The 23,493-nt window shown below is 34.4% G+C and overlaps 1 protein-coding gene across 10 annotated transcripts; it reads left to right on the forward strand.

Annotated features, from left to right (window-relative positions):
• The first annotated feature begins 4,189 nt into the window (after positions 1-4,189).
• LOC308193834 (uncharacterized protein) lies at positions 4,190-22,223 on the forward strand. Of its 10 annotated transcripts, XR_013949979.1 has the most exons (8): positions 6,006-6,252; positions 12,002-12,070; positions 12,159-12,201; positions 12,377-12,443; positions 13,644-13,713; positions 14,838-15,459; positions 19,896-20,076; positions 20,208-22,223. XR_013949979.1 is itself a non-coding variant. In XM_080588914.1 (5 exons), the coding sequence occupies exons 1-5, from the start codon at positions 6,225-6,227 to the stop codon at positions 14,995-14,997; spliced, it is 387 nt and encodes a 128-aa protein (XP_080445040.1). In that variant the 5' UTR covers positions 6,006-6,224; the 3' UTR covers positions 14,998-18,042. The 10 variants fall into 10 exon arrangements, 1 of the variants encoding a protein (XP_080445040.1); XR_013949980.1 differs by lacking the exon at positions 12,377-12,443; XR_013949981.1 differs by lacking the exon at positions 12,002-12,070 and having other exon boundaries at positions 12,358-12,443.
• The last annotated feature ends 1,270 nt before the right edge of the window (positions 22,224-23,493 follow it).

The raw sequence follows: 23,493 nt of genomic DNA on the forward strand, positions 1-23,493 counted from the left end.
GGAGGGATGTGTTAATGAGTGTGGAATGGAGCCTGGGGTATCAGATATTCCCATGTTACTGTGCTGAAGTGGAAGCTACTACAAAAATGATAGTGACTGTTAATTAAACAATGACATCCTTGAGATCTGGACTAGCACTTAACACTTCTCATTCACTCTAAACTTCTCTCTTGTTTCACTCTGTAGTGTTTCCAGGCTGGAAAACACTATAGTTTGGGTCCATTTTTTTGGATCATCTTTTCTGAAACTGGTCCTGCAAATCAAGCAGTATTATAGGAGGCTGCAATTAAAAAAAATGTACTAAACTCTGTTATCCCATTCAATTTGGAACATTACAGTGAATAGGACTGTTCAAATTAAATGTTATGCAATATAATGTGTTGTGGATTACTGGAAAAGAATTAGAGACTTCTGAAAATGAATCCTTTTTGTTTATTTACTTTTGTCTAAGCTTTAAATGTTCAAAGGGAAAATTAAGTTCTATAAAAGTAAGGCTGAAAACAGAAACATAAACCTGTATTCTTCATTAGGATAAAAAAAAAAATCTGCTCATAAATGTGGAAACCATACCATTGTGGTCATTTATCTATTGTTGAAAGCAGCAGTTTATCAGCTCTCTTTTGTCCTCTTTGTTTTCCTTCTTTTTTCTTTCACTTTTTTTTTTTTTCTTCCCCATTCTGTGTAACAAGTCAACTTCCCTCAGGTATTTGGCCAATGAGAGGGAAAAAAAAAAATTGTTCTGCTATTTATCTTCAGGTGAACATTTTTTCTTTACTCTGTTTTATCCTCATCTGCCCATTTCTGGTCATTTGATTTTCCTGTTACAACATACAATATTATGAAAAATTTGAACAGTTCACTCCAACAGAGTTTGCGGGACCAACTCTATATGGCTTTCATCAGAAAAACTGTCCTTTCAATTATGTTTAGATTGAACTAACTTTTGCTGTCGAAACAATCCTGAAACTATCAGGTGTTATAAATAAATGTTTTGACATTGTTACTTCACAAAATTTCAATTAAAAATAAATAGAAATTAAAAAAAATCTATTGGCATAAGGCAATCCAGATATATTCTTGACTGAAAAAAAAAAATCAGACTGTAAAGATTTCCAAAAGGATTGATTTTGGTTTTTAAATATTTGATTTTTTACAAAAGGCTAGTTCTGCAAAACGTGGAGTCTAAAGTAACATTTTCCAATGCATGATTCAGTTACAAAATATGAAACTTCAGAGACAGGACAGGGAACAGTCAGGAAAGTATAAAATTGTCCCAAAGATACTATATCTACATATTTTAGCCTAGAAGATTGAAGATGTTTGTGCCATCTCAAAAATACCAATTGCAATTTTTAAATTTTTTTTTCAACATGTCAAAATGATTTGATTAACTTTGTGTGGCAAAGACTGTTCGGTATGATGCTACTGATGAAATTTGTTTTCCCAGAAAAGAAAATATACATAAGGAATTTGATTATTGATAGAGGGTAAAGATGGAGTGTTTAGCAAAATCTGTGGAAATGTAAACCCTGAGATCTAAGAAGAAAAAAATTCGTGACCAGATTTTTTTTTTTATTTCTTAATGTATTTTTCTATATCTTTTAAACTACGGTTTGGGGAATTATTTCAGCTGAAAACCTGAATGCTTTATTTTGAATTGTATTAAATTATGGTCATTTGCAAGACAGTTTTATTGTACTTATTAAATGTCAATACATAGTTTCCTCCATAGGCTGGACTACCCAGTGATGGCTTAATTAATCAGCTAATCAGTGACCATCATCTCATCAAATCACTTTCACAATGGTCTACTCCTTCTATACATCTCTACCTAAAAACTTTGGGAACTTCTACTGGAAATCTGCAATGAGAGATTGGGTCTATTGAGTTTGATGAGTGTCCTTCAGCTCAAAGTCACTACTTACCTAGTCTACAATTCCTTTCACAGTGATCTGCTGAGGGATGGTCATATTGGTCAGAAAAATGCTGGGCAATCCATGCAGAGCTAATGGGGGTATAGAGTCAGCATAAGAATAAGCATTCCTTCTAGTATTGTCATTCCCAATGACAGAAACATTTGTACTACATAAATTTAGCAAATATTATATACATGCTAAAAAATTTTAGTATGTTTACAATAGTGTTTCTCTATTGTAAACTAGAAGAAGATACTATTCTAGCAGTATTTTTTTTATTTTCTTATCAATAATAAGAAAAGTTCAAAATATTAAGGATAATTTTTATTTCAGGAAAAAAGGAAAAAAAATGAAGAAGAAGAAGAACTCAGTCCCAAAGCCAGTGGTATAGCAGTGTCAGAATTTAGTGATAATGGAAATTTTTTATTTTCCACTGTTCTCATCTCTGAAACATTCCGGCATGATGGAATCACTCGGAATAGGCCATCAAAGATGTCTAAGCAATGATTTACTTTTTGCTTCATAAATAAGTTCTCTGTTTCTGATTCTCTCTGTCTTTTAAATGATTCTGTAACTTTTTTTTAATTCCAGTATGGGAATTCATTGTTTTCTTTTTTTCCATGTGTGCGCTTTGTATCTAAGTTGCTATCACTTCTTTTTACTGTATCATGAGGATCTTATCTCAGATTCTCTGTTATTCAATTCTGATATAATGTACTGTGCCATTCAGAAAGATCATTCAGTCTCTTTACGACTTTTATGGATATGATAAATCACTCTGGAAGGCAGTTTTTCCCAGTTTGGAGCATTGCTGTCTTCTGTCTCTGCCTATTTTATTGATAACTATCACTGGATGAAGAGCTGGCAGGATCCCAGACTAGTTGAAGCTATAATAGTATTAATGAATATCTCAAAATGTAAATTCAGTACTAAAAATAAGTTTTTAAATCTAATTTTCTGTTAAGGAACCGAATAAACATTTAGACCTTTCTAGTAATACACATTCTGGATTACAATTTAACTTCATTTTACCACTGTTTTGGAGAAACACTTTTAAGATATCATAAAGCTTACAGAGTTCCTACAAGATGACTTTGCAGTAATGATATTTTAAACGTTTAGAGTGTTGGGTAAGTCAGATTTTTACTTGTGTGAAAAGATGACTATTTACACCAAGTGGAAAGAAATCTGCAAGAAATCTTTTTGATGTAAAATTTTAAAAAACAGTCTCAGAAGGGTGGATTGTCATTTCTCCAGTGACTTTAAGTGCACTGAGACATAAAATATTTGTGTGACTTTGTTGCATAAAAATTAATTGTATCTGTTTACCTTACTACCACTAGGTGTTACTAAAATATCACCACAAAATTGCCATCAGAATATAAAAACGTTATCTAATTTCAGCTCTGGAAAACTTTAAAAGATGCTTCATTTGGTGACAAACATTGAATGAAATAACGTTTTCAAAATCTTCACAAGCTTTAAAGGTTTTTTGTTTAATGGAGGCAAAAATATGTCTTATTTTCTACCTTTCTTATTTTTCTTTAAATCTTTGTTTTACCATGAAAAAACAATTTGGTAATATGCAAAGTGAGACAACTGAAGTGGGTAAAAAACTTTAAGATGATTTTTTTTTATTTTGTTTTGTTTTATCTTGTTTTAAAATTAAAGTGGACTTTACCTGAGATTTCCTTTTTTTCTCCTAGCTCAAGTACTGAGAGATATCTGTTTTCAGTGTACTTCATCTCATAGCTAAACCCTTTCCCCTTCTCTGTACACCAGAATCAGACAGAGACACTGAAGATGCATTACTAATCCAAACAGCAGGAAGTTGGAATTACCAACTTTCCTTCATTTCCCCTGTGTTTGTCTCCATAACTCTGCTGAATGGAGGAGAAGATGAGGTAATTAAGACTTGTCAGCCTAGCTGCCTTTCCAGCCACCAAAATCCCCTTCCCTCTGCATTGCACCAGTGAGGGATCAAAACCAGTGGAGAATCAAATTTCTCCATCTTTTGTCAAGAAGTACAAGTGGTTAGGCAGAACTGTTTGGGAGCCAAAAAGAAATACCAAAATATTGTTTTTATTTTAACCTATGAAAGCTGTGAGTCCCCTCTTATTTTGTATATAACAGTGATGTCTTCTTGCAAGCAAAGGTTAAAGTAGTTGCTGCCTCAATGTTTACTATATTGGTATGTCTCTAATTGGGAGGTGATAAGTTACCTGGTACATCACAGGTAAATTGGTGATACCAAATAATAAACCATAGAATCATAAAAAATCATAGAAGGTGACAGTGGTCTGAAGGAGGTTTTCTGAGAGCATAGAAGGCTACTATTACACAAGTGTGTCAATCATTCATAAATTTACCTATAACCTGGAGGCTTATCAGCTGCAGAATGTTTGCACATACTTTGGTTAATACCCTTCTCAGAGGCTCCAGTTAAGCTGCTGGGACACAGATGCTTGCTCAAAGGAAAGATTTTAACTGCAGCAGCAGTGGCCACAGCAGTCAACTCCTCGTTTTCCCCTTGTGTCAACAAAGGCACTAAAATCTGGTTACTAACTAAATGCTGTGATCTAAAGAAGCTGTAAGTGTCTTTATGGGAAGTGCAAGTGCTAATCTAAGCTACCCAGAGAGGATGTCAGCTTTCAGCATAAGGGCAGGCAAAAGAAGCAGTAGCTCCTCACCTGGAAATTGCAAAACTGCTTAGGGAGCAAGGTGCGCTATATAAGTGATTACATCTTATTCCCTTTCATATCTGGAGGGCATTAGGTTAAGAAGTAATCAGAAATACTTGACCCACCACAGTTATGTGATATATAGATACGATAGGCAATTACTTGTTGTAGCCAGAGAGCTTTAAATGTTTTCTCATCTGAAGCTTCCTGATGCTCTTTCCCTTCTGTTGTTGGGTTTGCGTTTTGTGCAGATGTGCAGAAATGTAGTATCTGGACAGGGATAACACACTAGTTTTACAACAACCTTTGCTTAATATCATATTTTCTGTCATCTTTCTGATTTCAGAAAGTCCACACCTGTCAACAAAACCTCAGCATGATAGCTTTTCCTGGCTAAGATGCTTAACACTGAGGTTACCTGCATGGCCTAGGAACTGCAGTCAAAATAGTTTTAGTTTGAACAACTGAGTTCAAGAGTTTGTGTATTCCAGTTTAAACATTTCTAGCATTTCAATCATTTCTAACATTATTATTAAACTAATAAATGTTTTAGTAACTTGAAATATCTCCAGACTTAAAATCCCGTGTTGGGTCCATATATTACAAACAACAACAGCAACAAAGGAGCTGACAAGTAGTGTGTTAAATAAAATTAATTTCCTCTCAGGTTCCCAGTGAAATCATAAACCAATCAGACTTTTTTCTCATGTTATACGATACCACCAGCACAAAATTCCTCAGTGAAATTATTTGCTTGCAAATCATTGCAGTCATTATGCTCAAGAAATATGTTTGTACGTTTGTTTGTTTGTTTTTAAGTGGGTAGTATAAAACACAAAAATATATGCTGCTGCTTTCCATCTACCAATATCAGCAGGAACCCTTTGGCTGACCTAGAGATGATAGGTTCTAAATACTGCATTGTTTTAAAAAAACTAATGAGTATTTGGTGTAGCAGAATGGAAAATTAATAAGAAAAAAATAAAAAGGAAACAAAACACAGGGATATAATAAGAAACCTTCACTTTCATTAGTTACAGTTATTGACACATGCATATTTTGACATTAATTGATGCTTACTTATTTTTTGTGAATAATCACAAAATAAAAAGATAAATATAGTTTCTCTCACTGAAAATTAGAGAGTAGATGTTCCTCATCCTAATCAGACACATCAGAATTAAGTATAGAAGGAAATCTACTGATCTGTTCCATCTGGCAAGCAAACCTGCACTCATTTAAACAATTTGCTGTTATCTTCTATGAGTGTGCTTCATGACCAGGAAAACACATTCCTATCCTGGTGATTTGATATAGGAAAATTGTTAGATTTGATCTTTGTTTAAATCAGAAACAATGCTGCAAAAATAGACATCAGAAGAGAAAGAAGGAAAGTCAATAGGTTGGTTCAGCTATGTTATTCCCCTCAACAAATGTCCAAAATTTTTATTGCCAGTGACAATTACTTATGGACATCACAGTGGTTAGTTGCCTCATAATTAGCCAATTCAGAACCTCTTTCTGGTTGCTTAGGTTTGAATAGTGACTGAGAAGCAGCAGGCTACAGTTCTTTTCCTCTGAAGAATTTAGTGTGAGATTTTTCTTTTCCAATGTAAGAGCATCCAGAATGAAGAGTCTGTTGTATTCATACCCAGGTATAGCATCTGCAAGTTCTTTGTTAAGATTGGTCATACAACTGTACTTTTGAAACACTGAGGTTAGAATTTTTAATGCATAACACGGTGGCTTTTGCCATGTAAGAAAAGCTTCCTGATTGTAAGCCATGTGTTTTGCTCTTTGCAATGACACATATACAATGCCCAAAAGAAAATTTAATATTCTTTCAAAATTTGATAAGAATTATTCGAAGGTGAAGGTTCTCCTATCTCCTTTTGATGCTTTATTAAATCCATACAAGATAATATTGTTTGCTTGATAACCTGAGTTCATGTTTGTTCCAAAGTTTAATTTTCTAATCATTTCTGAGAACATGAAGAGAAGTCTGAACAGCAGGAGTCATTTCCTTTCTTTCCATTGTCACCTATGGTTTTATCTCATTTGGAGTTACACTGTGACAATTTTGCCACTGCCCTCTGAAGAGGACAGCATCCAAGTGTCTTTTCTGAAAGGAGAAAGTTATTAAAATTGTACCTTAGAAAGAGCTAATCTTTCTGGAAGTTTAATGTAGAGAAAGATCCATGAAAAACTAACTGTTCTCTAGCTATGAAGATGGAAATTATTCCTCTTTCTGAAGAACTAGCTCTTCTACCTGGATTTGTTGGAAGGGATTTACTGAAAACCTGCCTCACCCACCTTCATAAAATCCTCTTCACAGATACTACAGCAAGTGATTTCCCAAAAACGTAGAGCATATGAAGAGAGGCTTCATCTTTTGTGTGTGCTTTGCAGTGCATTACGCTAATTAATAACTCAAATCAAAACTGGATTCAGAACTGCTTCTGTTCAAGATTAGACCAAATAACCTTGTGCCAGGTTCTCCTGCTTATTTTCCCAGTACATTCACTGAGCAGAGCTTCTTCCATGTGGTACTAAATAGTCCTCACTGCAGAACAGTGATAATAAACTCACTGTTCATTCATTCAGTTTCAGCTCCATGATGACAAGATTTTCAGTTCTCTAATTAGCTTATCAGAGCTGACTTGAGTATCTCTGAAAGCTGTAAACATGCTTTGCCAAAAACTAAAGATACTGTTTGCATGCTGGACATCCTATTTTAATTTTCTAGGACTTTCATATAGTATACTGAGAGTTTTTGTTATTTCAGAGTTTTGGAAATTGAGTGTTGTGGTTCTCTCAGGTAAGGATTTAAAATTTCTGTTGATCAAAGCATGAAGAAATGCTTGTGGAGTTCTAATACAGCATAACAAAAAATAAACTGAATACTCCCAAGTTAATCTGTTGACCATCACACTTGCCTAGCTGCAATATCAAGCAATAAGAGTGAGATTAACTTGGTTTAGTGAAGCTAAAAATGTTCATGTTACCAGAAAACTGCTGTAGATCATTGAAAACACACTGATTCACTTCTTTGAGTGAGAAATTTGGACAATGTTTTTGAAGCTTAATAGAATTTAAAACACATTAAGATTTCTTTTTCTAGGAGTCTGCCTACTGAATTTTCATTCTTTCTGATTGTCAAACATCTCACTACTTCATAAATTATTTGTAAGGTGCCTGGAGGTGCAGTTAAAGAGGGCAAACTTGTATTATGAATACATGTTTCTTAAAGCTTTGCTAATGAATTGGTTTCCCTGTAGGGTACAGGATACAGTACTTCAGTCTAATGAATGGAAAACATTAAACTTCAGGCATCTTTTTACTACAAAAATACCACTTTTTACACAAAATTTTGAATAAGAAAGCTGAGGAAAGTGGCTTATCCTGTGTTGCTCTACTTCCCTAAATCCCTCCTTGAAAATGAAAGAAAAATATGAACACTTTCACCTGCAAATGTAAATTAGTTTGGTTTTCTTTTGCTTTGTTTTATATCTGGAAGCATCAAAACTTCAGTGATACCTATTGCTCCAATGCTGAAGTCCTCTGGCTGTTGATTTCATTTAAAGCTGTGCTGCTGTAAGTGGCTGCTGGTAGATCAAAGGAATTTACTTTTTCCTGATAAAATAAATAAATAAGTCCAGAGGAGAGGATGTGGAAAGGATTCTCAGTTTTGAACATGATTCCAACATGAGCATTATGAGATGGCTATTTAGAATTTTCTATTAACTGCATCTAATATCTAAAATTTCTTTAGTTTGAAGATTTGGGAATTCAAGTCTGCTCTATAAATATCTTGAAGCCAGTCCCTTATCATTCACAAGATTATCGACCTAGTCAGTGTGTTAAATTCTGAACAACATTATTGCTTACTAGAGTCATGTAAGTGGTAACTAATTGCACTTATGCAGCTACATATCACATTTTTATAAAAATACTTCCAGATCGCTGAGTAATTTTTCACCATCTCTTTCACAGACAGAAACATTTCAAAGAGACTCAACCGTGTCAAAATTGCTTTTTTTTTTTTTTCTTCTTGGTTTCCTCAGCCAATAAATCTTAGCTTCCTCTTGCTGTTTTTCCTATATAGCTTAGTTGTCAGTTCTTCCATTTGTTTTAATTTCTCTTTCAAACTGATAACATCAAGCATTCACAATATCTTTTCTTAGCTGTTTTTGAAAAACAGTGTGACACAGAATATCACTACTGGGCAAAACTACGATACAGGTGCAAAATAGAACAACTTTACATTTATTACTGAAAGATCAGGCATGGGGTATGGTTAAAAAGCTGCTGTGGTTAAAAAGCTGCTATGTGAAGTGCACACACCACCATAGAACATGCTCAGCTGAGTCTTAGAGGCAGAAATCTTGGGGGTAACTCTGTTAATAGAGAACTCAAAGTCAGAATGAATGCAAAAGAGGTATTTGTGAAAATGGCTAGTAGAGTACAGAAAGGAGAAAGGACGAACTGTCACGGTATACACAGAATTCATTCCTAATTAGTTAATTAGCGAGTCATTTTATTTTATATATGTTTCCTTACTTATGTGTCAAAAAGAGACTGATTCATTCTAATAACTGCAGGAACCTAAATTAGGGACGTGTCTGTGTGTGTGTGATAACTCACTGGTCAACAGGGAATGACAAATACTCTCCGCAAGTAATAGGAACCATATCATTCTGGATCAGTTGGTATAAAAATTTGGTGAATATTCTAACTTCGGTGCTTCATTTATGAACTAGGTGGAATAAATACAAGGCCCCATGGGTATCTTGCATCTTAAAGAAGAAAAAGAAACACAGAAAAAATATAAGTTAAAGGGAAAAAATGAGATGTAAACTGATAACATTGTTTCAGAAAATCTTCAATGTCTTACTTAATTACAAGATATAACTGTCAGATATAGTTGTAGATATGATCTCTAATAGATATATATTTTTTAAAATATAAATGTATATATATACGATAATTTTTAACACAAGTTTTTGAAAGCATCAAGGTAAGGGTAAGATATTAGACCACTTCAGAATGGAGAAGTATCATGGCTTCCTCTTTTTTTTTAGTTAACTTTATATTTGAAGAGAAGCAACAGCATGTAGAACAGTTTAGAGGCAGAAATCCTAAATCAACTAGAACGCAGCAGCTTTAGAAGAGGTTTCCAGAGTTTGAAAGCTAGTCCCAAGGTAATTCCCATTTCCATCTTTTCCTCCTTAAAATAGTGATAAATATAAAATAATCAGCACAAGTGATACAGGAGTGACTGATCCATCTTAAAAAAATGTATCAACCTCAAAACTAAGTATGACTGTTATGCTGTAAACTCCTATAACTCTAGGAACGCAGAAGAGTGGTTTAACAGGGAATATTTGTGCAATGTTTTTGACTGACTTCAAACACTTAGATAATCCAGCTGTTTTATGAGCTTGGATCATAAAAAATATTCTTGGATCAACAAATACTCCAAATATATATATATATATATATTTATAGCCCTTCATCTTGTGTAAGCAGTTACACACTGCAGTCTCTCTTTCTTCCTCCCTCATACAGCATGCATCCAGAGAATTTTGTCCCCACCAAGCATGATTTGTTTTGACCTAGAGTTACTGATTACACTGGATATACTTCCAGTCTGGAATAGCATATAACAGAGAGGTAACTGAGTTAGCCAAGACCCAAATAAATACTATGCAGTGATTTTCAGCTCACAGCCAGACATAATTTACCTTACTAGACTGATTTTAGAAAGCTTAGAAGGGTCTTTCTTTTCACTAGAATGGTTAGACTGAATGTAAACTGTGATGGTAACATCTGCATGTATCTAAGTGGATTTACCATTTCAGATTTTGACTAGTTTAAGAGTTTGTGTAGCACTCTGTTTCACTGTTACTTTCAGTGTGTGATCTATGGCTACAAGAAACAGCAAATCAATTTTGAGGATAACTTGTTTTCAGGCATCTGAGGAGAAGTGAGATTCCATTAAGTCCATCAATCACCTCCTGAATCGTTTTCCCCTAAGGAATGGTGAAATAACTTGGTGTCCTGGTAGATGCTTAGGGCCAACACAGAAATAAACAGAAGGGAAAACCCAGAACAAAACATTTTTGTGGTTACTATTATTGTAGGAAAAAAAGACTCTCCACCTTTCTGGTCTACATCTAGATTTAGAGAACATTTTATCTATACATATATTTACGTATATTTCTGTATCGTTCCAAGAGTAAAAAACAACGGAACACTTTTTTCCCTCACATTGCTGTTGAGACTTGAAGTGATGTTGGCAGATACCTATCATCAGGTATGGTCATCAAGAACTTTTCAGGATCACTTTTGTTCCCATCTTGTTTACTCATCCCTTGAGTTAGAGGCAACACAGTCTTTACCTTTCTTATGCCCTATTTATATCTTGGAAGTTATATGTACTATACATTTCTTATTAATATTGTTGAGCTCTAAGTAAAACAGAAGTGATAGTTGAGCATATAACAGTTTTAGATGGTGACTTTGTCTCAGATAAGCATATTGTAAGACCTCTGCATCTAAGCAAAGCCTATTTTTTTTCTTTGTTATTGTTCTCTGGTAAGGAGCGACTATTCACAACCTATTCACAGTCTACTTCATTCAATGAAAGCCATCTGTGTTGGAGATGCAGAAAAAAAAGATTGATTTGGATGTCTGAAAATTGCAGTCATCTTTATTATTAATGAAAAAAAACCACTTTTATTTCTGCATTTCAATGTGATTACAAAATTACCTTATAGGAATGGAAAAAAATGATATCTAGAGACAATCTTATGTTGTGCTGAAGACAAGATGCAATAAGTGAAAGAAAAGGAGCATTTCTACAACATTTTTCTTTATCCAGATAATATAAATAAATGATGAGTGAAGGCAGAAATAGTAGCAATAGCAATAAATATTTCTAATAAACAAAATTTGTAGTAATTATTTCAGAGAAATGGAGAGATCTAGACATGCTGCCAAGTTTTGTTCCACTGAATTTCATATGGTTTCATTTCTGAATTGTATTTTCACTTGTATGTTTTTCTTGCAATTCACTGTTTAATCAAGGTTTATTAAACAGTTGGACTCGATGATCCTTGTGGGTCCCTTCCAACTCAGGATATTCTATGATTCTATGATATAGACTTTGGATTTTCATATATAAATGTGTGTTTGTTTATTAGTCACACAGTAAGTGTGAATCTGTTTTTCAGTGCAATATATTTGTAAATTGCCAATACCAGTAATGTACATAAAAATGATACTCTTTTGACATACTAAATGGGGACAAAATCTTATCCTTTAAAAGAAAGGCAAAGTTCTATAATGCTCACTACCTAATAAAAAGGTAATCTCTAGATTTTTTCCTTTTTTTTAACCAAGGAAGTACAGAAGAACATAAGTGAAATCAAAGGGACGGTCGGTGACTCACCAAGTACTACAGAGCTTAAGGTGTTATGAACTGTATAATTTAACCTACACTACAATCAAAACATATAGTAATTGATAAATGAAGTTATCTGTAATCTCCTCTTCACAGGACATTTGCTGGAAAGACCAATGAATGACTGGCTAGGAAGAAGGTAATTAGTTAACCAGTGCCCTATTTTCTGTTATTTTTTTATGCTTAACTCAGCTTTACAGTAGCTATTCCTTTCCCATTTCAAACATGATACCCTTCACTACCCCAAACACTTCACCCTTCAGTACAGTTTTATAACATTGTGTTTGTACTTCAGCACTTTTTCCTTTCTCCAGTACCATCTGTTGCCTCCTTGCTTTACTTTGTTCCTGCTAAGTTTCCTGCATACTTCAGTGCTGTACAGTAAGTCTTTTACCACTCATGGTACTCACACTGATAGATCTTCTGCTGCTCTGCATATGTAAGAAGAGGGCTTTCAGGAACTGAGAAGTCAGATTGCAAAGAAATGTTAGGAGCCATAATTCAGCTTACAAAACAGAACAATATTATTAGGAAAAATAATAAACAAGAAAGGAAAACGTGCAGCAAAGGGAAGACCAATCTACTATACAGGTATTGAGTATACAGATACACAAATAATGAGAAAACAGCATTTTATTTGATGAGCTTGTTGAGGAAGGAAATTTTAAACAGCTACTTAATATGTCCATGAACCAGTAAATCACAATGCAAAACACAAGCTACAAGCTAAGGAAATTACTCAGTAAACTAGAGTTAATTTCTGTGAATGTAATCACACAGTGGACAAAAATGCTGTAAAAACTTTTGTCACTCCAATTATTCCATGTTAAACCATACTTCATTTTCATGCCTTTATCTTCTTTCTATTATACTTTTCTCTTACTCATCTGACCCCTTTTTAAAACACTTTTTTTTTTTTCTTTTGGTTTGTTTGTGTTTGTTCGTTTGCTTAACAGTTTTATACATTCAGTCAGAAAATGCCCTTTCATCTGAATCCCTTCTCCAGAAGTAGCTCTTCCTGCTCACAGTTCATCTACCTACTGCTCTTCCCTCTGAGCTCTTTGCCCTGCATCTTGCTTATGCTTGCTCTTTACCTCAGTTGAGGACAGTGACTGTATGTGGCAAATGTTACTAGTCAGATGAAGAGAGTTAGCACCGTGTGGAGTCCTGATTTTACCTGTTGTGTGCTGGCCAGGAGACCTGACCAGCTTGGTGGGCATAGCAGAGCATGACCCCTTCCATTAAGGAGCTGCACTCCAAGGAGATGAAGATGTGTGAGGAAAGTATGATAATGTTAATATCTGTTACTATCAGCATAGGGTCTGGGGTTGCTAACAAGGATGCTGATATGCAGGGTGAAACTGTGATAAACAGTAAACTTTAAACATGTATGATCTGTGAAAGAAAGGGCATCTTTTCTGGTAGTGTGAACCAGAAAAATGTTGCTTTGAAAGATTAGAAGACCAGTAGAAGAATGGTAGCTAACAGGAGAATGCAGGGCGTTGGCTAGAGATGGCAGTGGGATACTGATGTTTGCACAAGTGGCATTGCAACTATGTAAATATGTACATCTTTCCACAGAACAGATAATAATGTGTCTAACCCTTCACTGGGTCCTACCTTTGCATAAGCAGATCTGTGCAAACTGTAGGTAAGACACTAACCCAATTATATCTTGCACATTCATAATGGCTAATTATTTCTTTTATGATTGAGAAGGAGAATGAACTAGAATATATCATGATTTAACTAAAGCTTTGTCACTATCACAATGCTATTCTCTTTAGCAATCTGAGTAACAGTCACAAGCCTGTAAAATTGATTGGATACCAGTAGCCATTGACTAGCTATCAGAGAGCTATTGTCAAAATGGAAAAATTTATTGAATTACATTTAATCCTTGACCTCCCCAAGGCATGATGCAGAAGGCAGGCAGTGTTTAGACACCTAGATGCAGCTGTGATAGCTATGAAGGGTGCAGTTAGCTCTATTTCACTCTAAAATGAGCAAAACCAGAATATTGTAAGGTGGCTATCACAATAGTCCCTCTGAAGTTTTACTCTGTTTTGTCTCTTTCCCAGTCAGTTGAATAAGCTGAATATGGCTTTAAATCAGTGATCATGTCCAAAACATGGTGAAATTCTGTGAGAGGTCTTGTATTTCCCATAGTTTAAAAGATTTTCTATGGTGGTATTAAAATGCAGTTAGAGAGTTTCCAGAAGGAGCATTTATTTTGGAAGATGTATGAAAAATATTTGTTGCATGGCTGTAGTGTTGTTATGATGTCACTGCAGTTCCCAGTCATTAGTGAGGCAAGGCATGCAAAAGGAGGTATGACATGAAAACAAATCCAGTATTCAGCACATTAATCCATTATGGAAGTGGTTTTGACTGCTGGATAAGTAAATAATGTTTTAATGAAAGGTAGAACTTGACGAGTGAGGAAAGAAAAGTTAGGTCCATATAAAGATGATGTTTTAGCATGGAGAAATTAATCGTTTAATTGGCATAACAGAATAATCCATTAAAACGAAGATTTAAAAGAGCTTTTTTAATTTGGCAAGCATGACAATACAGTACCACAGTTTGTGTTACTGGAATAAGGGAATGGGACCAAAGATGTATCTGCATTATGGTAGGAAAAAGGCTGAATTATATAAAGACAATATAGAAGGGAATAAAGAAAGTCTTAAAATACTTGTATGTTTTTGTCAAATACAATTTTGAATACATACTTTGTTAACACTACATTTTTTTTCTACTATTTGGACACAGGTTGCTGGAAAATAAGGACACTATCACAGAATGTTTAAGGGCACCTTACTACCTCCAAATTGAGTTGGTAGGACAATATCTCAAAATGTCAGAGGTATCCAAACAACAACCAGCTGAAGTAATCACCTCTTGTCTGATGGAGACTTGTTGGCACAGATAACCTCTCTACATGCAGAATATTTCAATAAATTGTATGGAATCCAGTACAGATCTACTGGCATTTCTGGTTCTGTTAAAAACACGTGAGTTTATCTTTCACATGGTATTAGAAAAAGCTTTGTATTTTTTCCATTCAAACTCAGTTAATACATTTTTCCCCAGATTTTTTTTTTGTACATAAAAGCATTCTGAAGTACACATTATTTCCCAATAAACCAATCAAGGTCAGGTAGATTCTTGAGAAGACGAAATGGTTCCTGGTTTTGGCTCTGCATTTTGACAGGTGCCTTTAACTAGATATTATAACAGCTTTCTTTAGTTGCTGTGTAGTGAGGAGTCTCTAATCTTTCTTTAGAGAAAGCAGCTGATGGAGGGGAGTGATGAGGAGAGAGACATGTTGAAATAGAAAGAAAAGATTACCTGACTGTCATATGACTTCACAGGCAACAGTCAAGTGATTCAAGTGAGTGGTTTTTTTTTTGTTTTTTTTTTGTTTGTTTGTTTGTTTGTTTTTTAACCTTCAGCAGAGAGGCAAGAGTAGATGCTTGGCAACTGCAGCCCGTTTTGCTCAGAATTAGTGCTATGTTTTGTGTTACTTCACCAGTTTTTCTATTCGAACTCCTGAGTTAAGGTCTAAAATAGATTCTGGCTGAGAGGGAGAGAGAGAGCAAAGTCATTAGTTTAACACTGGTTTATTAATGTGTGGGCATGCTGTTATTACCAAGGCCAATAGTGGCAGAGCACCAGCAATTTTACTTGTCCCCCCCACCACACAATTTGAGAAGATAGATAGTGCCATTGATTCACTGTGTTATAATTGTGTCCTAATGCCTTCACAGTTTCAGCTTTCACTCTGAACTCCTGGGGCCTCTCTACAGTCTTTTCCATTAGTCATACAGTTGTTCTTTCATTTTGAGGAACCTACTGAGCATCTAACCTTCCCGATACCTTATCGCAGCAGTGTCCCCAATGTGTGTGGGTTTTTTTTTTTTTTTTTTTTTTTTTTTGTGTGTGTGTAAGAGAATGCTTACTTTCACCAGTTGTAATTGGTATCTTGTCAATTTTGCTAACTGTATTCATTAGGACAAAAAAAGTAGAGAGGTTTATCTGTTCATATTCTGAACTAATATTTATTAGTTCAGGAACATACAAGAATAATACAAAGTAAACAAATGTTGTTTTTGTTTCCATTATGTCTTCTAAAGGTTATATTGTTCCATGCTTACAACAAATTTCTTACAAACATGTCCTTCAAATGTACATATTTCTGTTTGTTTGTTTGTTTGTTTGTTCCCTTTTCGGGTGATAGCCAGCAATAGATGGGTATGTGTGGGTTTAACACAAGATAAAGATAAACAAGATAAACAAAAGAACATTACAATACCATATTTTTCATATTCAGCTTAATATTTTCAGTATTTCATTTTCACTAACTTCCCTTTCTTTGGACAGTTAAAGTATACTCAGTGTATTTTTTAAATTGTTGTCAGCAATCTCTGTATGGAATTTCTCTCCTGAATGGAATAACTCATTCAGAAAGACGCATTTTGAAGTGCAAAATCTTTCAAACGTGTTTTGCAGTGCAGTTGTCTACATTGTCTTAAATCTGTCATTTTGCTCTTCAGTTACCTAGTTTTATAATCACTGGTTGAAATTCCTCATTGCCAAGACTGCAAATTATTATGTATCACTTTACAATTTTGACATACCACATTTTGCTGTCTTAGTGCTTCTTTAGTGTTAGATCTTTTTGAAAGGTTGAAAACTGACTCTTCTCTTCCTCTTCCGTCTGTGTGAGATGTACTGATAACCATGTTCTGCAAATAAGAGGCTCTGTTTTGAATTTATCATACAATTTTCTGCTCCCTCTTGTTTTGTTGATGAGAATTACAGCAAATTGTGAAAGTGTGAGGGTGTTTTTTGTCTTTTTTTTTTTTTTTTCCAGGAAAAATATAGAAATTACCACTGTCTTATCTGATTATATAGTTTATGTATAGGAACCTTTCAGAAATGTAGTTACTGGATTCATGAACTCCAAAAGCTCACATACTGACAACTTCTTGCTGTTTCTGTTTCCCTGCTAGTTACCTCGTGCACTCTTCACAATCATTTTAAGCATCAGAACATAGTCAAGCTTACTTTTGCAAATATAATTAGAGTGCTTTAAGAAATGATTTCTCTTTAGGTGATCATGCACCTTCTGTCTCCAGGTGACTGAACAATTCAGAAGCCTTATGTAGTAGAGGCCCAAATTATGTTTGTAAACACATACACAACCAGGCACAGAATGCTTGACTTCAGTTGTCTTTCAGTAAAAAATTCTTAAGGTGTTTTGAAGGTATATTTTTTAATGTTAACATTCAAAAGGTTAATATACAGTAATAATGCAAAATATGGTCATGTAGTGCCTCTGGGAACAACTCTTGGGAATGTCAAATAGGAGGGTAAATTCAATTCTAAATAGAAGTGTTTTTACTATAAGTTTTGACATTTCTTACAGCCAATCTTACATAAACATTAGCCTATGTTAACATGAAATTGCAGAGTAAGAAGTCCATTTTTAACGTGATTTATATGACAGTAGGAGTACTGATCTAAATTAACTTTTACGATGCTTTTAAAAATATTACAAAGTGTTTATATAGCTTTTCACATTTATGTTAGAGAATAGAATTTGTTTGGCCTGCCAAATAGATAGGTGCCAAATACAGTGAATAGTAGGTGTATAAAATGCACAGAAATGATTTCTTTTCCATCTGGAATCCATTTTCCAAATACATTGAAAACTGGTAAACAGCAAACAAACAAAAATAAAACAACCACTAAAAACAAACAAACAAACAAAAAACTAGGCCATAGTTTAAGAGCTACCTTTTACACTATTTGAAAGGTGGATTTGGAGTTTAAATTATTATGGAAACTGAGATCAGTCCAGTCACAGAATAACAATGCAATTTTCTTGCTCCTAAGACCAGTAGAGTTAAATAATCTTACAATACCGATGCTATAGTGGTTAACTCATTACATGTGTTGCATTTAACAGATACAATTAAGCCAGCTTGTAATTCTCTTGAAAACAGCTTAAATAATGAAGAATCTCAGGCACCTCTGCAAAGGACTGTTGACTTCATAGCTTCTTCCTGAGCTAGAGGATCCTTTTGTAAATCCTGAAATCTCCAAAAATTTGATGGGTATGGCAACAGTGATGTAATGGGGACAAAAGTAACGTGATTTCTTGGTCCTTTACATTCTATGAGACCAATACAAAGACATATCTGAAACAGAAATGCTTAGGTAAATGCATGAGAGCAACTTCAAATATTTGTCAGTTCTACTTCAGCGTGGTCTCAAATTATACCAAGATCTTGCTGTGCTCTGCATAAGTATGCAATGTGGGGGGAGAAAAGAAATGTTCCTTTCCCCAGATAATTGGCATTTTACAGGAACGTCTACATTGCCATTTGCAAACAAACGCCAGTTTGAGTGCCATTCTCACAGCAAGATACACCACTGAACCAGAGACCCCATAGCCATGCTGCCTCACATTGTACCTGGTAGCATAACCCTACCTGAGACCCCCCATCTATGGTCGGATCTATGTTTACCCTAAGAAAATGACAAGAGAAAACATACCTCCAGCAAGAGCTTTCCCATAATCTAGCATAACAGTAACAACTGGCTGAGCCGTTGATCCAGTATAGAAGCAGTCTTTTGTAAGTGGCTTATCAGACAGATGTTTTTCATCCTGAGATGAATCCTGCATCAGCTTGTTTGTTTGTTTGTTTTGAATGTATTGTTCTACTTCCAGAGAGGAAATGTGATCTAGCATTTAGTATTTTATGATACCACCTGCTAAAAACCTTATTGAAATTTTTATTCCTATAATATATATTGAGGGTAAAAACAGGGAAAGATTCATCAATAAGAGTATACCAGTCAGTATACAATTAACAGCATAACTCATTAGGTGTATAAAGATTAATCACTTAGTACAAGGTGCAGTACTGTTCGTTAATTTTTGCAAATGGTAATGCATATTGAAGCCAAAAACCTTTGTATGTAAATAAGACAAAATTGCATGTCACCTTATTAAAGTTCTCTTTTTTTTTTCCCTAGCTCTATAGTCTGAAGGTTAATTCTGATGAAACTTGAGCTATATGCAGTCTGTAGATAAGATTTAATTTTCAACTGATTCTAGCCTATCAATCTTCACAAGCATTAAAACAATCCTTATAATAATTATGAATTAAGATAGGCATCAAGTAATGCTTATGTTCTTAATTTAGATGATTTTTCAAAGCCAACTTTGTTTAAAGCTTGCTTCCTACTAAATGACATAATCATGTTCTCATATTAATAAGTTTTTTAAGGTGAATAGCATATAAACTTACATTCAAATATTCATGTCAGAATTTTAAGAAACAAGATACCTAAATTGAGTGCCACTGAACAGAAAAAAGTAATCACTGGGAGTGGATTATTTCCAAGTTAAACATACAATTTAAAATCTACTGGACAAGATCATGGTTCACATTTCTTTGCTGGTGGTTGCATTTACTTCAAGAAAAGTGAACATAAAGTGTGATTTGTTAAATCTATACTGCTGGGATAGCTTACCTGCTGTCACCAATTCATATCCTGCTGTCACCAATTTGTAATCTATTTCTCTTGGATTTAGAATCCTCAGTTAACACACACATTCTTTACCTTTTTTTTTTTTTTAACAGACAAAATATTTTCAGTGCTATAAAAGTTTTTATACTTCAGCATAAGCATTAATTAGATACAGTGAAAGTAAAAGTCCTCCAAAGCCAAATTAACACAACAGTGTTTCCATTCTCAGCCTCATGTAATTCCTTCGCTTGTTTTTGCACTTTGTCATTATCTTGTATCTTGCAGTTTTGAAACCAGTATCTCCTCTGAGACCCAAACCACGGAGTGCTTTATAATATCTGCACACAGATCCTGACAGGCTGCTGAAAATGTCTCCATTTCATTTGAGCCTCATGACATGCTACTTAAACTTGCAAAAAGATCCTTACTTATTCAAATATTATGATGGACAGGAATGGGGTTACAGGTAAGTAGAATTTCTTACACATTACCCTGGAATTTTTATTTTTTTTAAACTATTTTGGTATTTTCAGTTCAGACCCTTAAAAGAGCAATGGTTACCACAACAGCAAGTGTGATCTTAATATTATTCTACAGGGAAAACAGAAAAAGCTGGAGAGAAACCTTGACAATATTGGAAGAGGTTTAATGTGCCTAATCTTGTCTTTATTGGAACAAACTGCTGTGGATTATGTCACCTGTCATGGTCATAGGAATGCAATTATAATGTTTCCCCATTTACAAAGTTTCCCTGAATCTACCTTACAGCTACTTACAGCTGTAATCTGTAAGAAATCTACCTTACGTTCCTATTTACAGCTGGGAATGAGATTATGAATGATATGAATTCCACAACATTTTGTGCTACATCTTATTTTGAAGTATTATCACCTTTCCTCTGTGGGTGGTAGTAAAAAAAAAAAAAAGCAGATGCAACGACTTTGTGTGCATGTGTGTGTGTGTGAGAAAAATGTAGCGCTAAAAAAAAAAAGGTCATAAGCAAAATTATCATTTAATAAAGTAAAAGTTAAAATTGATTAGCTTAACTAATTTTGCTTAGAAAACACTTTTCCTAGCTGATATTCATGCTCGGGACAACATAATTCCTTAGCAAAAATAACAGATCAACAAAGAAACAAGGATTTTAAATCCTCCTCCTGAATTTCAAAATGGACAAGATCTAAAGCCACAGATTCTGCCTGTCTCTTAGATTATGTCAGGCAGCACAACTAGTCCATAGGTACAATTAACAGTATAAATAACTTCATTGGATAATATAGTTGCTTCAGTGGGAAATCTGCCCACATAAACTTGTAAAATCAAGGAAAATTGCCAGAAGAGCTTGCTTTAGACATGCCATAACAATGACACATCACATCAGTCACTCTGGGAAAGAGTCTGCCTCTGTACGAAGAACTTTATTTTGTTAATTCCAAATTTTAAAAGTGTGTCCCAGTATGTAATGCTCCACGCACTATTCAGTTAGGGAGAGCCTGGGGGAAGTGTAAGGGATAGGCCTGCTGGTGGCCTCTCAAATGAAGACATATGATGAGAAAGACTCTTAATTAGCACGTTATTTAGTAGAGTTATTATTATTATTATACTTTTAATTGGGGATACCTGTTTGTCAAATGTGCCTAGTGACCGAACAGGAGAAAGGACTTCTGAAGTTGAGATGCAGCAACAGAGAAGTGTGAGATGGAACAGAAGCTATTGGTAATAGCAGAAAAAGATATGGAGCACCATAAAGCTATAGAGCATGGAAATACAGAGTTATAGAACAAGATTTATATATTTCTTTCAGCCACTATATTGCTTACTGTTGATATTCCCATACACCGTAAACTTTAAACTCAGACTACAAGAGAATATCAGAAGCAGATATTAGGAAGCATTTCATACTTTATCAACCTTGTAGTCACTTCGTGCTCTGTTATCAGTTATACTACTACATCAGCACATCTGTCACCATTCCATATCTTCGGAAAACTATTTCTGTCTTAAAACTGACAAAGTCAGATATCTTAGACTCTCCTGCAACCGAATCAATTCTCTATGGGCTAAATGGGCAATGGGACACTCCTCTCTCTCCCTTTCTCTCTCACTCACTCATTTTAGATAGTGAGTTACACCACAGAAATGTTGCAAAAATATATATTTTACTTATTCATGTTAAAGTTTTAAGAGGATTGTAATTTTAACAGACCATTGATTTAAATAAAGCTTTTCACTATCTGAATTGAATGTGATCAAACAATCCTTCCATAATGCACAACGATAGGTCACTGAAACTTTTTAGAATTCATTTGGCATTAATGGCAAGAGCAATTATTAAATCTCTTCTGGGTAAGCTGTCAGTGATCTTGACAAACATGTTCATCACATGTTACACATCAGTTTACTAGTTAGCAGTAGCTCATGGTGTAGTAGAAGTACTGGGTTCTATCTTCAGGCTATGACAGAAACGTAAAGTTGTTAGTCAGGACTCTGTATGTAGTATATAACCCTGAAAACCCTGCTCTGACGAGTAAGGTGGTAGTTTTTCATGATGCAGAAATGTAGTAAGTTATTCAAAATACAAAGTCAAATATTATACCTTAAATTGTGTTAGTGAAAAATATTCTCATATCATATTCTATTACAATTCTATAATTTAGTTTATAAGTTCAAATAAATGTTCAAAAGTTCAATCTAATTTGTGGGCTCACATCAACAAGATCTATAAAATAAAAAATAAATTAGCTCTTAAATTGAGATCTGTAGCACACTTTTAATACGATTTTATACTCAAATCCTTGTTAAAGAAAGGCTAAGCCTTTAGCTCTTTATTTATGCTAAAGAGAGCCAGATGGATGGAAGACTGTACACCAACTGAGAGCCGTCTTTTGGTTATATGGCCCAACTGGTAACAGTAGAATTACCCTTGTCAAATGGAAGACTAATAAAATTAACTAAACATGAACACTTCTTTCTGCTTCGTGTTACACAAATGAAGTAATCGGAAACATGACAGTAGCAAAGATATGGGGAGGACTCGGGGAAGGCTGTTCCCTATATGGAGAAACAGATCCTCTGCACTTGATACATTTAGAACAATGGTAGGGGTAATGTCTTGCCCTTCATTTGAAATTCCTACCCTGTCTGAGATTCTTAACTAAGGTCTGAACTGAAAATAACTGCACTGAGATATAGTGAGTGTCTTACAGTACAATATGACGGGCAAGATTTTAATCCCTTTTACCTTAAAAAGTTAACTAGGCTGCACTGCAAGTTGTATGCATATGTACATAAATTTTTAGATATATGTGTAGTTATATATGTTATATATCTGCATATATATCTTTCCGGGGGGGGATATATAAATCTTTTTGAAGATCTACACGTGTGAACTTTTGAAGAAAAAAAAAAAAAAAAACATGCCAGTGATATAGAAATTCATTTAATTAATATGGAAATTTCATAACTCATCTTTATTTTATGTTTGTACATATGTACATAATACAAGCATGCACCTTTTCTTTTGTAGAAAATAGAAGCTTAAAGTAAATCTTTGTTATTTTTAAATATCATTTTCCACTGGGGAAGATAGAACTGTTTGCATATTTATTAAATATATTTTACCCAGAAAATTCATAACTATGATGCCACATCTCATTGAAAGTCTATTTCTACAAGAAGCCAAGGTCATTAAGTAGAAAATTCTGTACAAAAATATAATATGTATTGGCTACATTTAGAATAAACTATAATAGGAACTGGTAGAGATTTTGAGCCTTAGGCCATAAAATTCAACAAATACAATCATTCTTCTGGTAGCACTAGCATTAACTCAGTTTTGGAAAGCTGAGTAACTAGGCACACTGGTCATCTCCTAAAAGTCAGT

The sequence above is a fragment of the Anser brachyrhynchus genome, assembly GCF_964034855.1.
Source record: "Anser brachyrhynchus genome assembly, chromosome: 4".
NCBI classification, from domain to species: domain Eukaryota; kingdom Metazoa; phylum Chordata; class Aves; order Anseriformes; family Anatidae; genus Anser; species Anser brachyrhynchus.

What these genes read in the sequence shown, in the direction of transcription:
- LOC308193834 (XM_080588914.1), top strand. Translation starts at nt 6,225, where the DNA reads ATGAAGAGTCTGTTGTATTCATACCCAG. An exon ending in TCTGTTGTATTCATACCCAG is followed by an intron (nt 6,253 to 12,158) that starts GTATAGCATCTG and finishes TCCTCTTCACAG; the next exon opens with GACATTTGCTGGAAAGACCA. An exon ending in AATGACTGGCTAGGAAGAAG is followed by an intron (nt 12,202 to 12,357) that starts GTAATTAGTTAA and finishes TTTGTACTTCAG; the next exon opens with CACTTTTTCCTTTCTCCAGT.